This window comes from Panulirus ornatus, chromosome 63 (genome assembly GCF_036320965.1).
Source record: "Panulirus ornatus isolate Po-2019 chromosome 63, ASM3632096v1, whole genome shotgun sequence".
NCBI classification, from domain to species: Eukaryota; Metazoa; Arthropoda; class Malacostraca; order Decapoda; family Palinuridae; genus Panulirus; species Panulirus ornatus.
Genome location: NC_092286.1, coordinates 2,355,354 through 2,375,699, shown reverse-complemented (window position 1 = coordinate 2,375,699; position 20,346 = coordinate 2,355,354). Strand labels below are relative to the sequence as shown.

At 42.0% G+C, this 20,346-nt stretch overlaps 1 protein-coding gene across 1 annotated transcript in view; it reads right to left on the bottom strand.

The window, feature by feature from the left end:
• The window catches only part of Cyfip (Cytoplasmic FMR1-interacting protein Sra-1), a 262,708-nt gene that overhangs the window by 219,768 nt on the left and 22,594 nt on the right, over window positions 1-20,346 (bottom strand). Inside the window, 2 exon segments of the mRNA XM_071656579.1 lie at window positions 5,536-5,715; window positions 9,026-9,242. Coding sequence (XP_071512680.1) covers window positions 5,536-5,715; window positions 9,026-9,242 — 397 coding nt within the window.

The following is a 20,346-nucleotide window of genomic DNA, read 5'->3' as shown; positions in this document are numbered from 1 at the left end:
GTGTCGTAGAAGGCAAATAAAGGGGAGGGAGTGGAGGCTGGAAATCCTCCCTTCTCATTTTTAATTTTCCAAATGAAAGAACAGAGAAGGGGACAAGTGAGGATATTCCCTCAAAGGCTCAGTCCTCTGTTCTTAACGCTACCTCACTAATGCCAGAAATGGTGAATAGTATGAAAAAAATATACATATATATATATATCTTTCTTTCATACTATTCGCCATTTCCCGCAATAGCGAGGTAACGTTAAGAACAGAGGACTGGGCCTTTGAGGGAATATCCTCACCTGGCCCCCTTCTCTGTTCCATCTTTTGGAAAATCAAAAAGAAAAAAAAACGAGAGGGGAGGATTTCCAGCCCCCCGCTCCCTCCCCTTTTAGTCGCCTTCTACGACACGCAGGGAATACGTGGGAAGTATTCTTTCTCCCCTATCCCAAGGGATAAATATATATATATATATATATATATATATATATATATATATATATATATATATATATATATATATATATATATATATATTTTTTTTTTTTTTTATACTTTGTCGCTGTCTCCCGCGTTTGCGAGGTAGCGCAAGGAAACAGACGAAAGAAATGGCCCAACCCCCCCCATACACATGTATATACATACATCCACACACGCAAATATACATACCTACACAGCTTTCCATGGTTTACCCCAGACGCTTCACATGCCTTGATTCAATCCACTGACAGCACGTCAACCCCGGTATACCACATCGCTCCAATTCACTCTATTCCTTGCCCTCCTTTCACCCTCCTGCATGTTCAGGCCCCGATCACACAAAATCTTTTTCACTCCATCTTTCCACCTCCAATTTGGTCTCCCTCTTCTCCTTGTTCCCTCCACCTCCGACACATATATCCTCTTGGTCAATCTTTCCTCACTCATTCTCTCCATGTGCCCAAACCACTTCAAAACACCCTCTTCTGCTCTCTCAACCACGCTCTTTTTATTTCCACACATCTCTCTTACCCTTACGTTACTCACTCGATCAAACCACCTCACACCACACATTGTCCTCAAACATCTCATTTCCAGCACATCCATCCTCCTGCGCACAACTCTATCCATAGCCCACGCCTCGCAACCATACAACATTGTTGGAACCACTATTCCTTCAAACATACCCATTTTTGCTTTCCGAGATAATGTTCTTGACTTCCACACATTCTTCAAGGCCCCCAAAATTTTCGCCCCCTCCCCCACCCTATGATCCACTTCCGCTTCCATGGTTCCATCCGCTGCCAGATCCACTCCCAGATATCTAAAACACTTCACTTCCTCCAGTTTTTCTCCATTCAAACTCACCTCCCAATTGACTTGACCCTCCACCCTACTGTACCTAATAACCTTGCTCTTATTCACATTTACTCTTAACTTTCTTCTTCCACACACTTTACCAAACTCAGTCACCAGCTTCTGCAGTTTCTCACATGAATCAGCCACCAGCGCTGTATCATCAGCGAACAACAACTGACTCACTTCCCAAGCTCTCTCATCCCCAACAGACTTCATACTTGCCCCTCTTTCCAAAACTCTTGCATTTACCTCCCTAACAACCCCATCCATAAACAAATTAAACAACCATGGAGACATCACACACCCCTGCCGCAAACCTACATTCACTGAGAACCAATCACTTTCCTCTCTTCCTACACGTACACATGCCTTACATCCTCGATAAAAACTTTTCACTGCTTCTAACAACTTTCCTCCCACACCATATATTCTTAATACCTTCCACAGAGCATCTCTATCAACTCTATCATATGCCTTCTCCAGATCCATAAATGCTACATACAAATACATTTGCTTTTCTAAGTATTTCTCACATACATTCTTCAAAGCAAACACCTGATCCACACATCCTCTACCACTTCTGAAACCACACTGCTCTTCCCCAATCTGATGCTCTGTACATGCCTTCACCCTCTCAATCAATACCCTCCCATATAATTTACCAGGAATACTCAACAAACTTATACCTCTGTAATTTGAGCACTCACTCTTATCCCCTTTGCCTTTGTACAATGGCACTATGCACGCATTCCGCCAATCCTCAGGCACCTCACCATGAGTCATACATACATTAAATAACCTTACCAACCAGTCAACAATACAGTCACCCCCTTTTTTAATAAATTCCACTGCAATACCATCCAAACCTGCTGCCTTGCCGGCTTTCATCTTCCGCAAAGCTTTCACTACCTCTTCTCTGTTTACCAAATCATTTTCCCTAACCCTCTCACTTTGCACACCACCTCGACCAAAACACCCTATATCTGCCACTCTATCATCAAACACATATATATATATATATATATATATATATATATATATATATATATATATATATATATATATATATATATATATTTTTTTTTTTTCATACTATTCGCCATTTCCCGCGTTTGCGAGGTAGCGTTAAGAACAGAGGACTGGGCCTTAGAGGGAAAATCCTCACCTGGCCCCCCTTCTCTGTTCCTTCTTTTGGAAAATCAAAAAAAAACGAGAGGGGAGGATTTCCAGCCACCCGCTCCCTCCCCTTTTAGTCGCCTTCTACGACACGCAGGGAATACGTGGGAAGTATTCTTTCTCCCCTATCCCCAGGGATAATATATATATATATATATATATATATATATATATATATATATATATATATATATATATATATATATATATATATATATATTATCCCTGGGGATAGGGGAGCAAGAATACTTCCCACGTATTCCCTGCGTGTCGTAGAAGGCGACTAAAAGGGGAGGGAGCGGAGGGCTGGAAATCCTCCCCTCTCGTTTTTTTTTTAATTTTCCAAAAGAAGGAACAGAGAATTTTTTTTTTTTTTGCTTTGTCGCTGTCTCCCGCGTTTGCGAGGTAGCGCAAGGAAAGAGACGAAAAAAATGGCCCAACCCACCCCCATACACATGTATATACATACGTCCACACACGAAAATATACATACCTACACAGCTTTCCATGGTTTACCCCAGACGCTTCACATGCCTTGATTCAATCCACTGACAGCACGTCAACCCCTGTATACCACATCGATCCAATTCACTCTATTCCTTGCCCGCCTTTCACCCTCCTGCATGTTCAGGCCCCGATCACACAAAATCTTTTTCACTCCATCTTTCCACCTCCAATTTGGTCTCCCTCTTCTCCTCGTTCCCTCCACCTCCGACACATATATCCTCTTGGTCAATCTTTCCTCACTCATTCTCTCCATGTGCCCAAACCATTTCAAAACACCCTCTTCTGCTCTCTCAACCACGCTCTTTTTATTTCCACACATCTCTCTTACCCTTACGTTACTTACTCGATCAAACCACCTCACACCACACATTGTCCTCAAACATCTCATTTCCAGCACATCCATCCTCCTGCGCACAACTCTATCCATAGCCCACGCCTCGCAACCATACAACATTGTTGGAACCACTATTCCTTCAAACATACCCATTTTTGCTTTCCGAGATAATGTTCTTGACTTCCACACATTCTTCAAGGCTCCCAGGATTTTCGCCCCCTCCCCCACCATATGATCCACTTCCGCTTCCATGGTTCCATCCACTGCCAGATCCACTCCCAGATATCTAAAACACTTCACTTCCTCCAGTTTTTCTCCATTCAAACTCACCTCCCAATTGACTTGACCCCTCAACCCTACTGTACCTAATAACCTTGCTCTTATTCACATTTACTCTTAACTTTCTTCTTTCACACACTTTACCAAACTCAGTCACCAGTCACTATATATATATATATATGGGTTGGGCCATTTCTTTCGTCTGTTTCCTTGCGCTACCTCGCAAACGCGGGAGACAGCGACAAAGCAAGAAAAAAAGAAAAAAAAATATATATGTCACGAGAGACAGCGACAAAATATAATAAATATAAATGAATACATTCACATATTTATCATACTTTGTCGCAGTCTCCCTCGTTAGCGAGGTAGCACAAGGAAACAGACAAAATAATGGCCCAACCCACCCACATACATAATGGTCACATGGAGAGAATGAGTGAGGAAAGATTGACATAGAGGATATTTGTGTCAGAGGTGGAGGGAATGGGGAAAAGTGAGAGACCAAATTGGAGGTGGAAGGATGGAGTGAAAAAGATTTTTAGCGATCGGGGCCTGAACATGCAGGAGGGTGAAAGGCATGCAAGGAATAGAGTGAATTGGAAAAATGTGGTTTACCAGGGTCGACGTGCTGTCACTGGATTGAACCAGGGCATGTGAAGCATCTGAGGTATAAACCATGGAAAGTTTTGTGGTGCCTGGATGTGGAAAGGGAGCTGTGGTTTCTGTGCATTATACATGACAGCTAGAGATTGAATGTGAACAAATGTGTCCTTTGTTGTCTTTTCCTAGTGCTACCTTGCGTGCGTGTTGGGGAGGGGGTTGTCATTTCATGTGTGGCGCAGTGGCGATGGGAATGAATAAGGGCAGCAAGTATGAATTGTGTACATGTGTATATATGTATTTATCTGTGTATGTATATATATATGTAAACGGTGAAACGTATAGGTATGTATATGTGCATGTGTGGACGTGTATGTATATACATTTGTATGTGGGTGGGTTGGGCCATTCTTTCGTCTGTTTCCTTGCACTATCTCACTAACCAAAAGACAGCAACAAAGTATAACAAATAAATGAATAAATAAATATAAATAAATGAAGCATATGTTATGAGGGAAGTAAAAAGTGAAGAAAACTGCATCAACTTACAAGGGGACCTATTCAAACTCCAAAATTGGTATAATACAAAGTTGATGAAATTCAATCTGAGCAAATGTAAAGCAATGAGAATGGGACAGACTGAAAGGCCTTAACAAGATTATTATCTAGCAAGAAATAACCTTCAGGATTCTGCATGAGAAGGACTTAGGAGTCATGATATCCCTAACCTGTTGCCAGAAACCTACATTACAAGAATACTATGGGAGGCAAACCATTTCCTTGCAAATATTAGAAAAGCTTTCAAGTATTTGGATAAGAAAATATTTAGCAAGCTGTTAATATCATATTCTTTTCAAGTTTGGTCACTGCACCTAAAGAAGCAAAAAATGCAAATGGGAAAGGTCCAGAGGGGGGAACAAAGATGGTACCAGCATTAGAGTGCTGAGGTATGTGGAAAAGCAAGTGGCTTTAAATCTGCACATCTTGTTAGAGAGAGGAGTGAGTTCATAAAACAGATCAATGACACAGACAGTGAACAAGAGCTTCCTTAAGTGCTGTAGGTGAAATTAAGCAAAAAACATGATAAAAAACGATGTAGAGAAGTACTTTTACAGTATAAAAAAGTGGATAAATAGAATAAAATGACTGATGACAGCATACATAAATCAAGAAGCTGTGTGACAGAGGAAAAAGTTTAAGAGATGGGGCTTAACAAGTGTAAACTCTTTCCCATAATGTACAATTAGATAATCAAATATAAATCACTAATTCACTCTTACCAGAGTACAGTTAATACTACAACAAGTATATCACCTTACCTGGAAATTCATGAATTTTGTTAATTTCTTCACCTCATCAGAGAGAACTCTGACAGTCTTCTCATAAATCTCAACTCGGTTAGGTTGTTCATTTGATTTAGGCTGCGGGATAGCACGGGAGCAGCAGCGCCATGTGTACAACATCACTGCATGCTGCTCTCCTTCCTCTAGCAGTTTATTCTAGAAGGGAAGAGAAATCATAACAGATTAATCATAAGAAGATGACAAAGGCTTTAAATGGAAAATTGAATTACAAAACAAATTACACAATCAAATAAAAGTGCTAATATCAACATCCTTTCAAACCATAAACTCCAATATCACAGTCACAAGGCTTCTCAAATGAACAAAAACTAAATTACAAAACAGCACTTATATATCCTCATACACATATATCAAAGCAATATTTTTTTTTTTTATTTTTTTTTTTTTTATACTTTGTCGCTGTCTCCCGCGTTTGCGAGGTAGCGCAAGGAAACAGACGAAAGAAATGGCCCAACCCCCCCCATACACATGTATATACATACGTCCACACACGCAAATATACATACCTACACAGCTTTCCATGGTTTATCCCAGACGCTTCACATGCCTTGATTCAATCCACTGACAGCACGTCAACCCCGGTATACCACATCGCTCCAATTCACTCTATTCCTTGCCCTCCTTTCACCCTCCTGCATGTTCAGGCCCCGATCACACAAAATCTTTTTCACTCCATCTTTCCACCTCCAATTTGGTCTCCCTCTTCTCCTTGCTCCCTCCACCTCCGACACATATATCCTCTTGGTCAATCTTTCCTCACTCATCCTCTCCATGTGCCCAAACCACTTCAAAACACCCTCTTCTGCTCTCTCAACCACGCTCTTTTTATTTCCACACATCTCTCTTACCCTTACGTTACTCACTCGATCAAACCACCTCACACCACACATTGTCCTCAAACATCTCATTTCCAGCACATCCATCCTCCTGCGCACAACTCTATCCATAGCCCACGCCTCGCAACCATACAACATTGTTGGAACCACTATTCCTTCAAACATACCCATTTTTGCTTTCCAAGATAATGTTCTCGACTTCCACACATTCTTCAAGGCCCCCAGAATTTTCGCCCCTCCCCCACCCTATGATCCACTTCCGCTTCCATGGTTCCATCCACTGCCAGATCCACTCCCAGATATCTAAAACACTTCACTTCCTCCAGTTTTTCTTCGTTCAAACTCACCTCCCAATTGACTTGACCCTCAACCCTACTGTACCTAATAACCTTGCTCTTATTCACATTTACTCTTAACTTTCTTCTTCCACACACTTTACCAAACTCAGTCACCAGCTTCTGCAGTTTCTCACATGAATCAGCCACCAGCGCTGTATCATCAGCGAACAACAACTGACTCACTTCCCAAGCTCTCTCATCCCCAACAGACTTCATACTTGCCCCTCTTTCCAAAACTCTTGCATTTACCTCCCTAACAACCCCATCCATAAACAAATTAAACAACCATGGAGACATCACACACCCCTGCCGCAAACCTACATTCCCTGAGAACCAATCACTTTCCTCTCTTCCTACACGTACACATGCCTTACATCCTCGATAAAAACTTTTCACTGCTCCTAACAACTTGCCTCCCACCCCATATATTCTTAATACCTTCCACAGAGCATCTCTATCAACTCTATCATATGCCTTCTCCAGATCCATAAATGCTACATACAAATCCATTTGCTTTTCTAAGTATTTCTCACATACATTCTTCAAAGCAAACACCTGATCCACACATCCTCTGCCACTTCTGAAACCACACTGCTCTTCCCCAATCTGATGCTCTGTACATGCCTTCACCCTCTCAATCAATACCCTCCCATATAATTTACCAGGAATACTCAACAAACTTATACCTCTGTAATTTGAGCACTCACTCTTATCCCCTTTGCCTTTGTACAATGGCACTATGCACGCATTCCGCCAATCCTCAGGCACCTCACCATGAGTCATACATACATTAAATAACCTTACCAACCAGTCAACAATACAGTCACTCCCTTTTTTAATAAATTCCACTGCAATACCATCCAAACCTGCTGCCTTGCCGGCTTTCATCTTCCGCAAAGCTTTCACTACCTCTTCTCTGTTCACCAAATCATTTTCCCTAACCCTCTCACTTTGCACACCACCTCGACCAAAACACCCTATATCTGCCACTCTATCATCAAACACATTCAACAAACCTTCAAAATACTCACTCCATCTCCTTCTCACATCACCACTACTTGTTATCACCTCCCCATTTGCGCCCTTCACTGAAGTTCCCATTTGCTCCCTTGTCTTACGCACTTTATTTACCTCCTTCCAGAACATCTTTTTATTCTCCCTAAAATTTAATGATACTCTCTCACCCCAACTCTCATTTGCCCTTTTTTTCACCTCTTGCACCTTTCTCTTGACCTCCTGTCTCTTTCTTTTATACATCTCCCACTCAATTGCATTTTTTCCCTGCAAAAATCGTCCAAATGCCTCTCTCTTCTCTTTCAATAATACTCTTACTTCTTCATCCCACCACTCACTACCCTTTCTAATCAACCCACCTCCCACTCTTCTCATGCCACAAGCATCTTTTGCGCAATCCATCACTGATTCCCTAAATACATCCCATTCCTCCCCCACTCCCCTTGCTTCATTGTTCTCACCTTTTTCCATTCTGTACTCAGTCTCTCCTGGTACTTCCTCAAACAGGTCTCCTTCTCAAGCTCACTTACTCTCACCACCCTCTTCACCCCAACATTCACTCTTCTTTTCTGAAAACCCATACAAATCTTCACCTTAGCCTCCACAAGATAATGATCAGACATCCCTCCAGTTGCACCTCTCAGCACATTAACATCCAAAAGTCTCTCTTTCGCACGCCTGTCAATTAACACGTAATCCAATAACGCTCTCTGGCCATCTCTCCTACTTACATAAGTATACTTATGTATATCTCGCTTTTTAAACCAGGTATTCCCAATCATCAGTCCTTTTTCAGCACATAAATCTACAAGCTCTTCACCATTTCCATTTACAACACTGAACACCCCATGTATACCATGTATACATTATTAAAAATAAATCCAAATAAAAATAGTATTTTCTAATACAAGAGTGCATGCAAAAGGATGTCATCAAGGAGTGAAAGGCATCTACCTCACCAGAGCCAGGAGATAAAGCTTTCCAACCCCTGAATAAGATCATGGGAAAAGCTAACCCTAAAAAAAACTCCATATATTGTCAAAAAGAAAATTTATAAACAGACAGTATGATGAATAGACTCCCTACTCTTCAAGCACAGGAATGAAAAGACTTAAAACTTACATTGAGAATAACTAAAACGTAGACACATTATGACATAATAAGATACAGTTGAATTTCCCTAAAACTACCAGTAATTATAGCCAATAATACAGATGCATAATTTTCACACTAAATCTGAGTAATTCAGTTCCTCACCAATTCAGCATGTGTGGCAGCTTCTTCCATGTATTTTGCCACACCTGTCACATAAGCCATTCGATCTTCAAAGTTGGTATCAAAATTTGCAATATATACAACTGAACATGGCTGAGCCTCAATGACTGGCTGCTGGTCTGGCAGAGGCAAGTCATCCAAGACATCAACATTGCTAAGTGCATCAGTAATTGTGACACGTTCACCAGACATACTGACTCTGTAAAAAGTAAAAATCTAGTTAATCTATGTTCCATAAACTCCATCTTCTGAAGCTGACTGACTGATTTTGTGGAATTTGTAAAGCCCTATAACCTAATAGTTATTTAATGCTTAAAAAAATCTAAGAACCTAAAACTGTTTATATGAAAAAAAAAATCTGGCATCCTTTAAAAAGCTTATTAATCTATCCACATCAACATTATTGCTCAAAATTTCTCCAATACATTTATTTCTTCCACTGTTTTTAAATACTTCATTTTCACTCTGAGATTCCTCTATCTCTGGCATTCTGTTACTACATGTCACATAATAATTTTGCATTTGCATTTGTCATATATTGGTGCAAGCCTCCTCTCCATTAAAAGACTACGGATCAATACAGTATGACCAATCCCTAGCATCAACTGAGAATTGTCTCAAAATGGCGATGCCAGCTAAAAGAGGAAGGTCTTACTTCAAACCTTTCTTTATCTTCAGTAGTTTATTACTCTTTTGGGATTCCAAGTCCCATTTAGCCCACCACATACATGTAACATAATCATTCATTCTACCCAGAAAAATTATAGTGAGGGATAGGGGAGAAAGAATACTTCCCACGTATTCCCTGCGTGTCGTAGAAGGCGACTAAAAGGGAAGGGAGCAGGGGGCTAGAAATCCTCCCCTCTCTTTTTTTTTTTTTTTTTTATTTTCCAAAGGAAGGAACAGAGAAGGGGGCTGGATGAGGATGTTTCCTCAGAGGCCCAGTCCTCTGTTCTTAACGCTACCTCGCTGACGCGGGAAATGGCGAATAGTATGAAAGTAGAAAGAAATGTCTCACATACTAAAATCAATATGTATGACAACAGATCATATCAGCTAGAGATATGCACAAGGAAAAGCAGCCCTGTCCAACCTGAACAGATCATGGTAACTACCAGCAAACTGAATATTATACTATTGCTTTGTCACTGTCTCCCGCATTAGCAAGGTAGCGCAAGGACACAGATGAAAGAATGGCCCAACCCACCCACATACACATGTATATACATAAACGTCCACACATGCAAATGTACATACCTATACATCTCGATGTATACATATATATACACACAGACATATACATATGTACACATGTACATAATTCATACTGTCTGCCTTTATTCATTACCCATCGCCACCCGCCACACATGAAATAAAAAAAAAAACCCTCCCCCCTCATGTGCACGAGGTAGCGCTAGGAAAAGACAACAAAGGCCACATTCATTCACACTCAGTCACTAGCTGTCATGTAATAATGCAACAAAACCACAGCTCCCTTTCCACATCCAGGACCCACAGAACTTTCCATGGTTTACCCCAGACGCTTCACATGCCCTGGTTCAATCCAGTAACAGCACGTCGACCCCAGTATACCACATCGTTCCAATTCACTCTATTCCTTGCACGCCTTTAACCCTCCTGCATGTTCAGGCTCCGGTCACTCAAAATCTTTTTCACTCCATCTTTCCACCTCCAATTTGGTCTCCCACTTCTCCTCATTCCCTCCACCTCTGACACATATATCCTCTTGGTCAATATTTCCTCACTCATTCTCTCCATGTGACCAAACCTTTTCAAAACACCCTCTTCTGCTCTCTCAACCACACTCTTTTCATTACCACACATCTCTCTTACCCTATTATTAGTTACTCGATCAAACCACCTCACACCACATATGGTCCTCAAACATCTCATTTCCAGCACATTCACCCTCCTCTGCACAACTCTATCTATAGCCCACACCTCGCAACCATATAACATTGTTGGAACCACTATTCCTTCAAACATACCCATTTTTGCTGTCCGAGATAATGTTCTCGACTTTCACACATTCTTCAACGCTCCCAGAACTTTCGCCCCCTCCCCCACCCTATGATTCACTTCCGCTTCCATGATTCCATCCGCTGCCAAATCCACTCCCAGATATCTAAAGCATTTCACTTCCTCCAGTTTTTCTCCATTCAAACTTACCTCCCAATTGACTTCTCCCTCAACCCTACTGTACCTAATAACCTTGCTCTTATTCACATTTACTCTCAGCATTCTTCTTTCACAAACTTTACGAAACATATATGGATGGAGTGATGAGATGTAAAAGCTAAACAAGAGAAAGATATGGTAAGATATGGTGGCTGGTGGCAAGCCTGTTTGTGGATGATACTGTGTTGTTTGCTGAGAGTGAAGAGGAGTTGCAGAGGGTTGTTAGCATGCATTCTGATGTAGGTGTAGGCAACTGAAGGTAAATGCAAGTAAAAGTAAAGTAATGGTGTTTGAAAGGAAACAGTGAAAGTACAGATTTTGCAAAGCCACTTAGAGAAAAAGAAGAAAGTGTAATAAACTGTTTTGGGTATGATGGGGTAAAAGACTGGAAGAGGTGAGAGTTTAAGTCTTTAAGAACTGTCCTCAGCAAGTTTGGTGATATGAAAGGAGAGATATGGGAGAGAGCAATGTGGGGTAGAAGAGTCACTGAGTCCCTTATTAGAATAATGAAGGATAGAGGTGTAAGTATGAAGGTGGAGCAAGGATTAAGGGACAGCATAGTCCTCCCAATCCTGACCTGTGCAGCCAAAACATGGACATTTTCAACAGTCCTTCAAAGCACTGACTCCAGCTCCTCTTCACTTCATCACTGCCTATCACCACTTCCCCATTTGCCCAACTTCACCTTATTCCCATTTCTTCTTATTCTTCTCAGACTAAGAAACTCCTTCCAAAACATTATCTTATTTTCCCTGAAGTTTGCTGATGCTTGGTCAACCTAAGTCTCATTTGCACTTTTTTTTCATGCTCTTTTTATCTAAGAGTACTAAATATGCAGTTTAAAGGAGAATCTGGTGTTTAACCTTTCAACTAATCCAACTGTATATATATACAATGTCTGGGTTACCTCTCCACCCGTATATTCAAAACAGATTTTTTACAACACTTTAAGGATAAGTTCTGGTTTGGGGTATGGGAGGGGGATATATGAGTGTTGAATGCCTTCACATAACATTTCAAACTCAGTTGCCCTCTAGGCATAAAAGAGAGAGGTATTATAAAGTGTAGTGAAGTTCTTACATGATACATAAATCACAAGCTATAGAACTTTCCTGATGACTTTTGCATGTTTCTGAAAAAAAAAGTTGAAACCATTTTTGACTGTTCTTTATGCTGAAATTGATTCAAAATACATACAGCGACACAGATATTCAGAAAATATAAACCTAATAACCCAAGCAAAGCCAGGTACTTTTGCAAGTATATACTTGCGCAAAAGTAGGTGGAGCTTTTATGCAAATATACAGATAATATTGGCGAGGGGGGTACATGCTGTTATTGGACTGAACCAGGGAATGTGAAGCTGCAGGGAGGAACCATGGAAAAGTCTGTGGGGCCTGGTTGTGGGTTTGTTACATTAAACATGACAGCTAGAAAATAGATGAGAACAAATTAATAATTGAGGTAAAAAAAAAAATCTTGATAAAACATGCTGCTGGCAACAGTGACTGTTATCTATAATACTGACGGCACAACAACTTATCCATAGGCTTCAAATGGCTAAATTTACTCCTGTGTTATTTCTCATTCTGTAAGGTAATGCTCTTATACAACTTGATAAAAGAGGGGGGTCATATAGGACTGAACAGAAAACTTTAAGAAGTTAAAGGGTTAAGTAATAAAGTGGCTCATATAGGATTTCATTGTGACCTATGAAATCATGACTGGCTTTGGATGTCATAAAGAATAGGGCTATAACTTATATGTCCTTTTATACATGACCATCTAAATTGTCAAATGGATGCCGAAATGGTATATAAGGCTTCAAAAGAAACACGAATGCATCAAATGACAAACTAAAACAATGTTTCAATACATTTTGGAACAAATGTGAAGGTATGTGAAGTGAAAGGGCTATGGGAAATAGTTTGGTGAAAAGAGTGTGGTGAAAACCTTTCATAAGGTGAAGTGCAGCAAAGCAGCTGGACTGGATGGGAATGCATTTGAATTTCTTAAGAAAGGGGATGACTATGCATTTGATTGGTTGAAATTGCCTGTAACCATTACACTTATGTTATCTGTGAGGCAAAGCATTCCTATATTCAAAGAAAGTGCAAAAGCTTTCAACTGATAGGTCTTTCCAATCTTCAGGGACATTGCTAACAACTACTGTTGCTCTACTTTTCCTTCACTTTTCTATTCTGCTGGTACTATAGCTGTCTCTCCCATAGTAAAAGCAATGCTCTTTGATTCCTGTTTCTCCTCTAACTCTATCTTGGATGACTATAACATTTCTTTACCCCCTGATGCTACTCTTACTAATCCTATGCCCCTTTTCGTAATCTCTTTTCGAACTGTCCAAAAAGCATTTCTCTCTCTGGACACAAACAGGGCTTCGAACGGTCCAAAAAGCATTTCTCTCTCTGGACACAGACAAGGCTTATGTTCCTGATGGCATTCATCCCTGTGAACTGGAAGAGTGTGCCTCTGAACTTGAACCTGTGCTTGCTCATCTATTCCTTTTCTGTTAAAAGCTAGAACTTTTCCTTCTTGAAAGCATGTATTGATTCATCCCACCCCTAAGAAAGGTGACCATTCTAACCTGTCTAATTATTATCCAGTTGCTTTGACATCTACCATTTCCAAACTCTTCAAATCCCTCCTCAGCTCCCATATCCTCACGTCTTGAATCTCACAGCCTTCTCTCTGGTCAGCGGTATGGCTTCCATATGGTAAGATCCACTGGTGATATTTTTTCCTATCTTACAGTATCTGGTCATCATCCCTGAAAGATACTGGGAAATCCCATGTAGTTGCCCTTGGTATATCCAAAGCTTTTGACAGAGTGTGGCATTGGGGTCTCACCTCAAAGCTCCCCTCCCTCACTTTGCTCCCTCATATCTAGCTTCCTCTCTGGCCAATCTATCTCCAATGTTGTTAATGGATCAGTCTCTCCCCCTTACTCCATCAAGAGTGGTGTCCCTCAAGGTTCTCTTCTGCCTCCTACACTTTTTCTCCACCACATCTTTCAATTCTGCTGCTTTTCCTCTCACTCAATCTGTATATCATCTTGATACAACTTCCTCTGAAAAATCAGACTGGACAAAATATATCATTGTGGTAGGCAAAATCTGGTTAGGTTTAATACCTCTAAGACCTAGTTTCTACCCATCTCTCTAATGAAAGTTTCTCACAACTCTCTTCTCTTCTTTGAAGGTTCTGTAATTCCACCTTGATTCAATGAACGTACATGGTATTACTGTAACATCTACTTTATATTGGAAACAGGGAGTCCTGTCAAGATGTTGAACTTTTTTTCTTCCAAACAGTTGCACCATTTATTCAATGGATTGGTTTGTCCTTGTGTGGAGTACTGCTCTCACATATGGGGTGGTTCTAGCACTGTATCAATACTTGACAGAGTTGAGTCAAAAGTAGCCTGACTTATAAACTCTCCCAGGCTAACTTCAAAACTTGACCCATTTCCCCTACACTGCAATGTTGGTTCACTCTTCTTCTCTTATAGATACTACTTTGGTTTTTGCTCCCACAAGCTGGCTGTTTGCGTGCCCTACACCACTAGATATATCATGCAGTACTCAGTAAGCTGCTGCATCACATGAATACTGTGTGGCTGAGGACTTCCAGAAAGCCTGTATAGGGTCACTGTACAAAGGCAAGGGGAACAATGGTCAATATTCCAATTACAGATGTACAAGTCTGTTACCTTTACAGTGCATGTATGTTGTATGTTACGAGTGGTAAATAAGAGGACAGAGGCATGCACGTAATTTCAGACTGAGGAGGGAAGAAGTGGCTTCAGGAGTGGTATTGGATGCGTGGATCAGGTTTTCACTTTGAAGAATGTGTGCAAGAAATAATCAAAGAAACAGATGGACTTGCATGTGGCGTTTGTAGATCTGGAACAAGCATAATAGGGAGATTCATACATCCGTTCTGCGGAAGGCACTGCACATATATGGTGTGGAAGTAAATTTGCTAAAGAAAGTAAAGAGTTTTTATCAAAAGAAAAAGGTGTATGTATGAAAGTAGGAAGAGAGGAGGACGAGTGTTTCCAAGTGAAGGCAGGTCTTCAGCATTGGTGTGTGATGTGTGTTTAAGGATGTGATGGTGAAGGGGGTTAATGCAAGGGTCTTGGAGAGAGGAAAAGGGATGCAGTCTGCTGGGGGTGAGGAGGCTTGGAAGGTGAGTTAGTTGTTGTCTTCTGATAATAAGACACAGGTGGCAAATCTGAATAAGAAACTGTAGAATACGGTGTTTGAGTTGGGGGAATGCGGGAAAGGAGGAAGTCAAGAGTAAGCATGAATAAAAGCAAGTTTATCAGGCCCAGCAGGAAAAACAACAGGTTCTTTGGAGTGTGATTCTGAATGGAGGGAATTTGGAGGAGGTTACTTGTTTTAGATATCTGGTAGTGATACAGCAGCAAATGGAATTATAGGAGCTAAGGTGGGCCAATGAATGGCAGAGAGGCCTAAGGACTTGAGCACACTGAGGAATGTGTGAAAAGAGAGATCACTTAAGGGAAAAGATGGATATGTTTGATTGGGTAGTAATTCTGTCAGTACTGTTTTGATGCAAGGCATGAGCTTTGCACAAAAATGCAAATAGTTGGGTGAATGTGTGGGATTGAAACTGTTTGAGGACAATATTTGGTGTGAAGAGGGTTGATCAAATATGAAAAGATTGGAGAAGACAGAATTGTGACAGTACGAGGAGTATGTAAGAAAGAGCTAAAGAGGGTATGCTGAAATGGTTTGGACATATGGAGAGAGTGAATAAAAAGGTATTCATGTCAAAAGTAGAGAGAACAAGGAAAAGGTGGAGATCAAAGAGAAGGTGGAAGGTTGGAGTGAAAAATGCTCTGAGGGTTTGGTTTCTGAATATGCAGGAGGGCATGATGCATGTAAGAAATAAAGCAAAACAGAATTATGTGGTATTCAGGGGGGAAACATGCTTTCAATGGCTTGAACCAAGGAAGTGGCTGAGGGTAACCATTTCTAGGTCTGTAGGGTCAGGCTGTGGTTAGGAGGCTTTGGTTTTGGAGAATTATTCATGCCTGCTAAAGAGTGAATGTGGGCAAATGAAGCCATTTCTTCATCTGTTCCAAGCAATAACTTGGTAACATGGGAAATGGTGAGCATGTATGGAAAAAATAATATCATCTATTACTGTAAATTTCAATACTTCACTTGAAATGAACAATCTTATTTGATGATGAAATACGACTGTACCTTTATATGTAATAAGACTACAATCCACCTAAATTCATACATGACATTACTATTATGTTATGTACTTTTTTTCAATGGATGAAGGAAGCAAGTATGGATATGTACGTGTATATATGTATATGTATATGTATGTATATGATGAAATGTATATGTATGTATATGTCTGTGTATGTATATGTATTCATATGCTGAAATGTATATGTATGTATATGTGTGTGTGTGTGGCCATCTATGTATATACATGTGTATGTGGGTGGGTTGGGCCATTCCTTGTCTGTTTTTTGTGCTACCTTGCTAACGAGGGAGACGGCAGTTAAATATAATAAGTTTACTTTTTTGAATATCAGACAGTTGTATAGAAAAGTAAATTGATTGATAATCATCATCTTGAATATTAATGATTGCATTTTTTTGCTTATTTTCTTAACGTGAACATTTATGTTCTACATCTACAGACAGCATTTGTGAATGGTGTGATGGATGAGTTTAAAACTACAGTATGTCGCACTTTGAAACATCGGATAAACTGATTGCATACTTAATAAAATGCAATTTCTAGACCAATTTTCTTCATAAATCTTTGCAGTTCAGGTTTTAGAAGACACACACTATGAGGAGAGGTCACAATAAACCTACAAGTAAGGTGTGGAATGGTTTATTATGAAAATATGGTATTGTATGCTATGTTGTATTACAGTATGTTTTGTTATGCTGTCCTAGTTTAGGTTTGGTTTGCTTTTGTTTAGTTAGTATGTGCTAAATATCACATACTTTCCTTACTTTTACCCAATGATATCTCTCATTTCAAAAATGTACCTACCTTCAGTACACAGCCCTGTAATACTTGGTGTAGTAATACATCATCTCCCCAAGCTTGAATCATATGGACTTATTCTAAGTCCATTAATGTGTGCTTCATCCAAATACATTAGTTATTTCTGTATTGCCCCTAAACCAAATCTTTACCATTACTATTCTAACTAAATTCATAAGGTATTTATTTATTTTGATGGCCAACATAATGCAGAAAGCAATGTTTATAAAAGAACAATGAAATTTTGACATCCATGGTTTACATCAAAGTTCTTTTGCAAATGAGGATGGGGAGTTCTTTTGTAATCAAATTTAGGTGGATCTAGTAAAGTAAGCATAAATGGGTTGGATTCATTTTCCCATATATTTCTTTAGAGATAATCATGTTCAACTAAACGTTTATCCTAAACTTCAAAACTTTCTACCATTTATTTGTTTATCCAAATCTATAGAATGGAACAGTAATTGAGTGTGAACCTCATACTACCAAACTAGATGCCATAATTGCACATTATGATATCCTAAAACATATTTTACTATTCATAAAACTTAATCTAGTAGAGTAATCAAGTTTAATATCACACAACTGCCTATGTATTGTAATGGTAAATTAACTTATACAAGGGCTATCGTGTTTCCTCCGTTACTGATCATTATAACCCACTTCCCTACTACCAAACCTTGACCACTCACTTACTGGAAGACATTACAAGTTTTACAATGACACAAAACGACAAGTCTGATAGTCACCAGGGTTCCATCTTATTCGTACCTTAACAGTTTCTAGCGCACAAAACCCAAGGGGAAATATCTATGTTCATTACACCACCGTCCACGGACTTACCTAGAGTACAAATTTACAAACCAAACAGGTAAATGAATCACATGTTTATATTACTCATCTTTCTCGGCCCAGCCCTTTCTACTGTAAACAAATACAATTGACAGGATGAGTGAGGGTCGCGTTGCGCACCCACCCCACCCACCCCGCCTACGAGGTACAACCACATCAGAACCCACCCCGCCTACGAGGTACAACTATATCAGAACCCACCCCGCCTACGAGGTACAACTATATCAGAACCCACCCCGCCTACGAGGTACAACCACATCAGAACCCACCCAGCCTGCGAGGTACAACCACATCAGAACCCACCCAGCCTATGAGGTTCAACCACATCAGAACCCACCCCGCCTGCGAGGTACAACCACATCAGAACCCACCCCGCCTACGAGGTACAACCACATGAGAACTCACCCAGCCTACGAGGTTCAACCACATCAGAACCCACCCTGCCTACGAGGTACAACCACATCAGAACCCACCCAGCCTGCGAGGTACAACCACATCAGAACCCACCCAGCCTGCGAGGTACAACCACATCAGAACCCACCCAGCCTGCGAGGTACAACCACATCAGAACTCACCCAGCCTACGAGGCACAACCACATCAGAACCCACCCAGCCTGCGAGATACAACCACATCAGAACCCACCCAGCCTACGAGGTACGACCACATCAGAACCCACCCAGCCTGCGAGGTACAACCACATCAGAACCTACCCCGCCTACGAGGTACAACCACAACAGAACCCACCCAGCCTGCGAGGTACAACCACATCAGAACTCACCCAGCCTACGAGGTACAACCACATCAGAACCCACTCAGCCTACGAGGTACAACCACATCAGAACCCACCCAGCTTACGAGGTACAACCACATCAGAACCCACCCAGCCTGCGAGGTACAGCCACATCAGAACTCACCCAGCCCGCGAGGTACAACCACATCAGGACCCAACCAGCCCGCTGCGAGGTACAACCACATCAGGACCCACCCCGCCTACGAGGGACAAGCACATCAGGACCTACCCCGCCTGCGAGGGACAAGCCCACCAGGACCCACCCCGCCTGCGAGGGACAAGCACATCAGGATCCACCCCATCCACCCCTCCTGCGAGGGACAAGCACACCAGGACCCATCCCGCCTGCGAGGGACAAGCCCACCAGGACCCACCCCGCCTGCGAGGGACAAGCACATCAGGATCCACCCCATCCACCCCTCCTGCGAGGGACAAGCCCACCAGGACCCACCCCGCCTGCGAGGGACAAGCACATCAGGATCCACCCCATCCACCCCTCCTGCGAGGGACAAGCACACCAGGACCCATCCCGCCTGCGAGGGACAAGCCCACCAGGACCCACCCCGCCTGCGAGGGACAAGCACATCAGGATCCACCCCATCCACCCCTCCTGCGAGGGACAAGCACACCAGGACCCATCCCGCCTGCGAGGGACAAGCCCACCAGGACCCACCCCGCCTGCGAGGGACAAGCACATCAGGATCCACCCCATCCACCCCTCCTGCGAGGGACAAGCACACCAGGACCCATCCCGCCTGCGAGGGACAAGCACATCAGGATCCACCCCATCCACCCCTCCTGCGAGGGACAAGCACACCAGGACCCATCCCGCCTGCGAGGGACAAGCATATCAGGACCCACCCCACCCACCCTGCCTGCGAGGGACAGGCACATCAGGACCCAACCCACCCATCCCGCCTACGAGGGAAATGCACATCAGGACCTACCCCGCCTACCCTGCCTGCAAGGGACAAGCACATCAGGACCCATCCAACCCACCCAGCCTGGAAGGCAATATCACACCACAACCCATCCCGTCCACCCAGCTTGTGAGTCACTAACACCATTACCCATCCCGCCCACCCAGGTTGTGAGACAGTAACACACCAAGACCCATCTCATCCACCCAGCTTGTAAAGTTCTAGTAAACCACGACCCACCCATTCAAACCAACACGTTAGGCACTAACACCCCGTCCAACCAACCTGAGATACTAATACAGCACAATCCACCCTGGTGGACACCAGACCTTGGCGAGTACCAGACCTTGGTGAATACCAGATCTTAGTGGACACCAGACCTTGGTAAGTACCAGATCATGGTAAGTACCAGATCTTGGTGAGTACCAGACCTTAGTGGACACCAGACCTTGGTAAGTACCAGATCTTGGTAAGT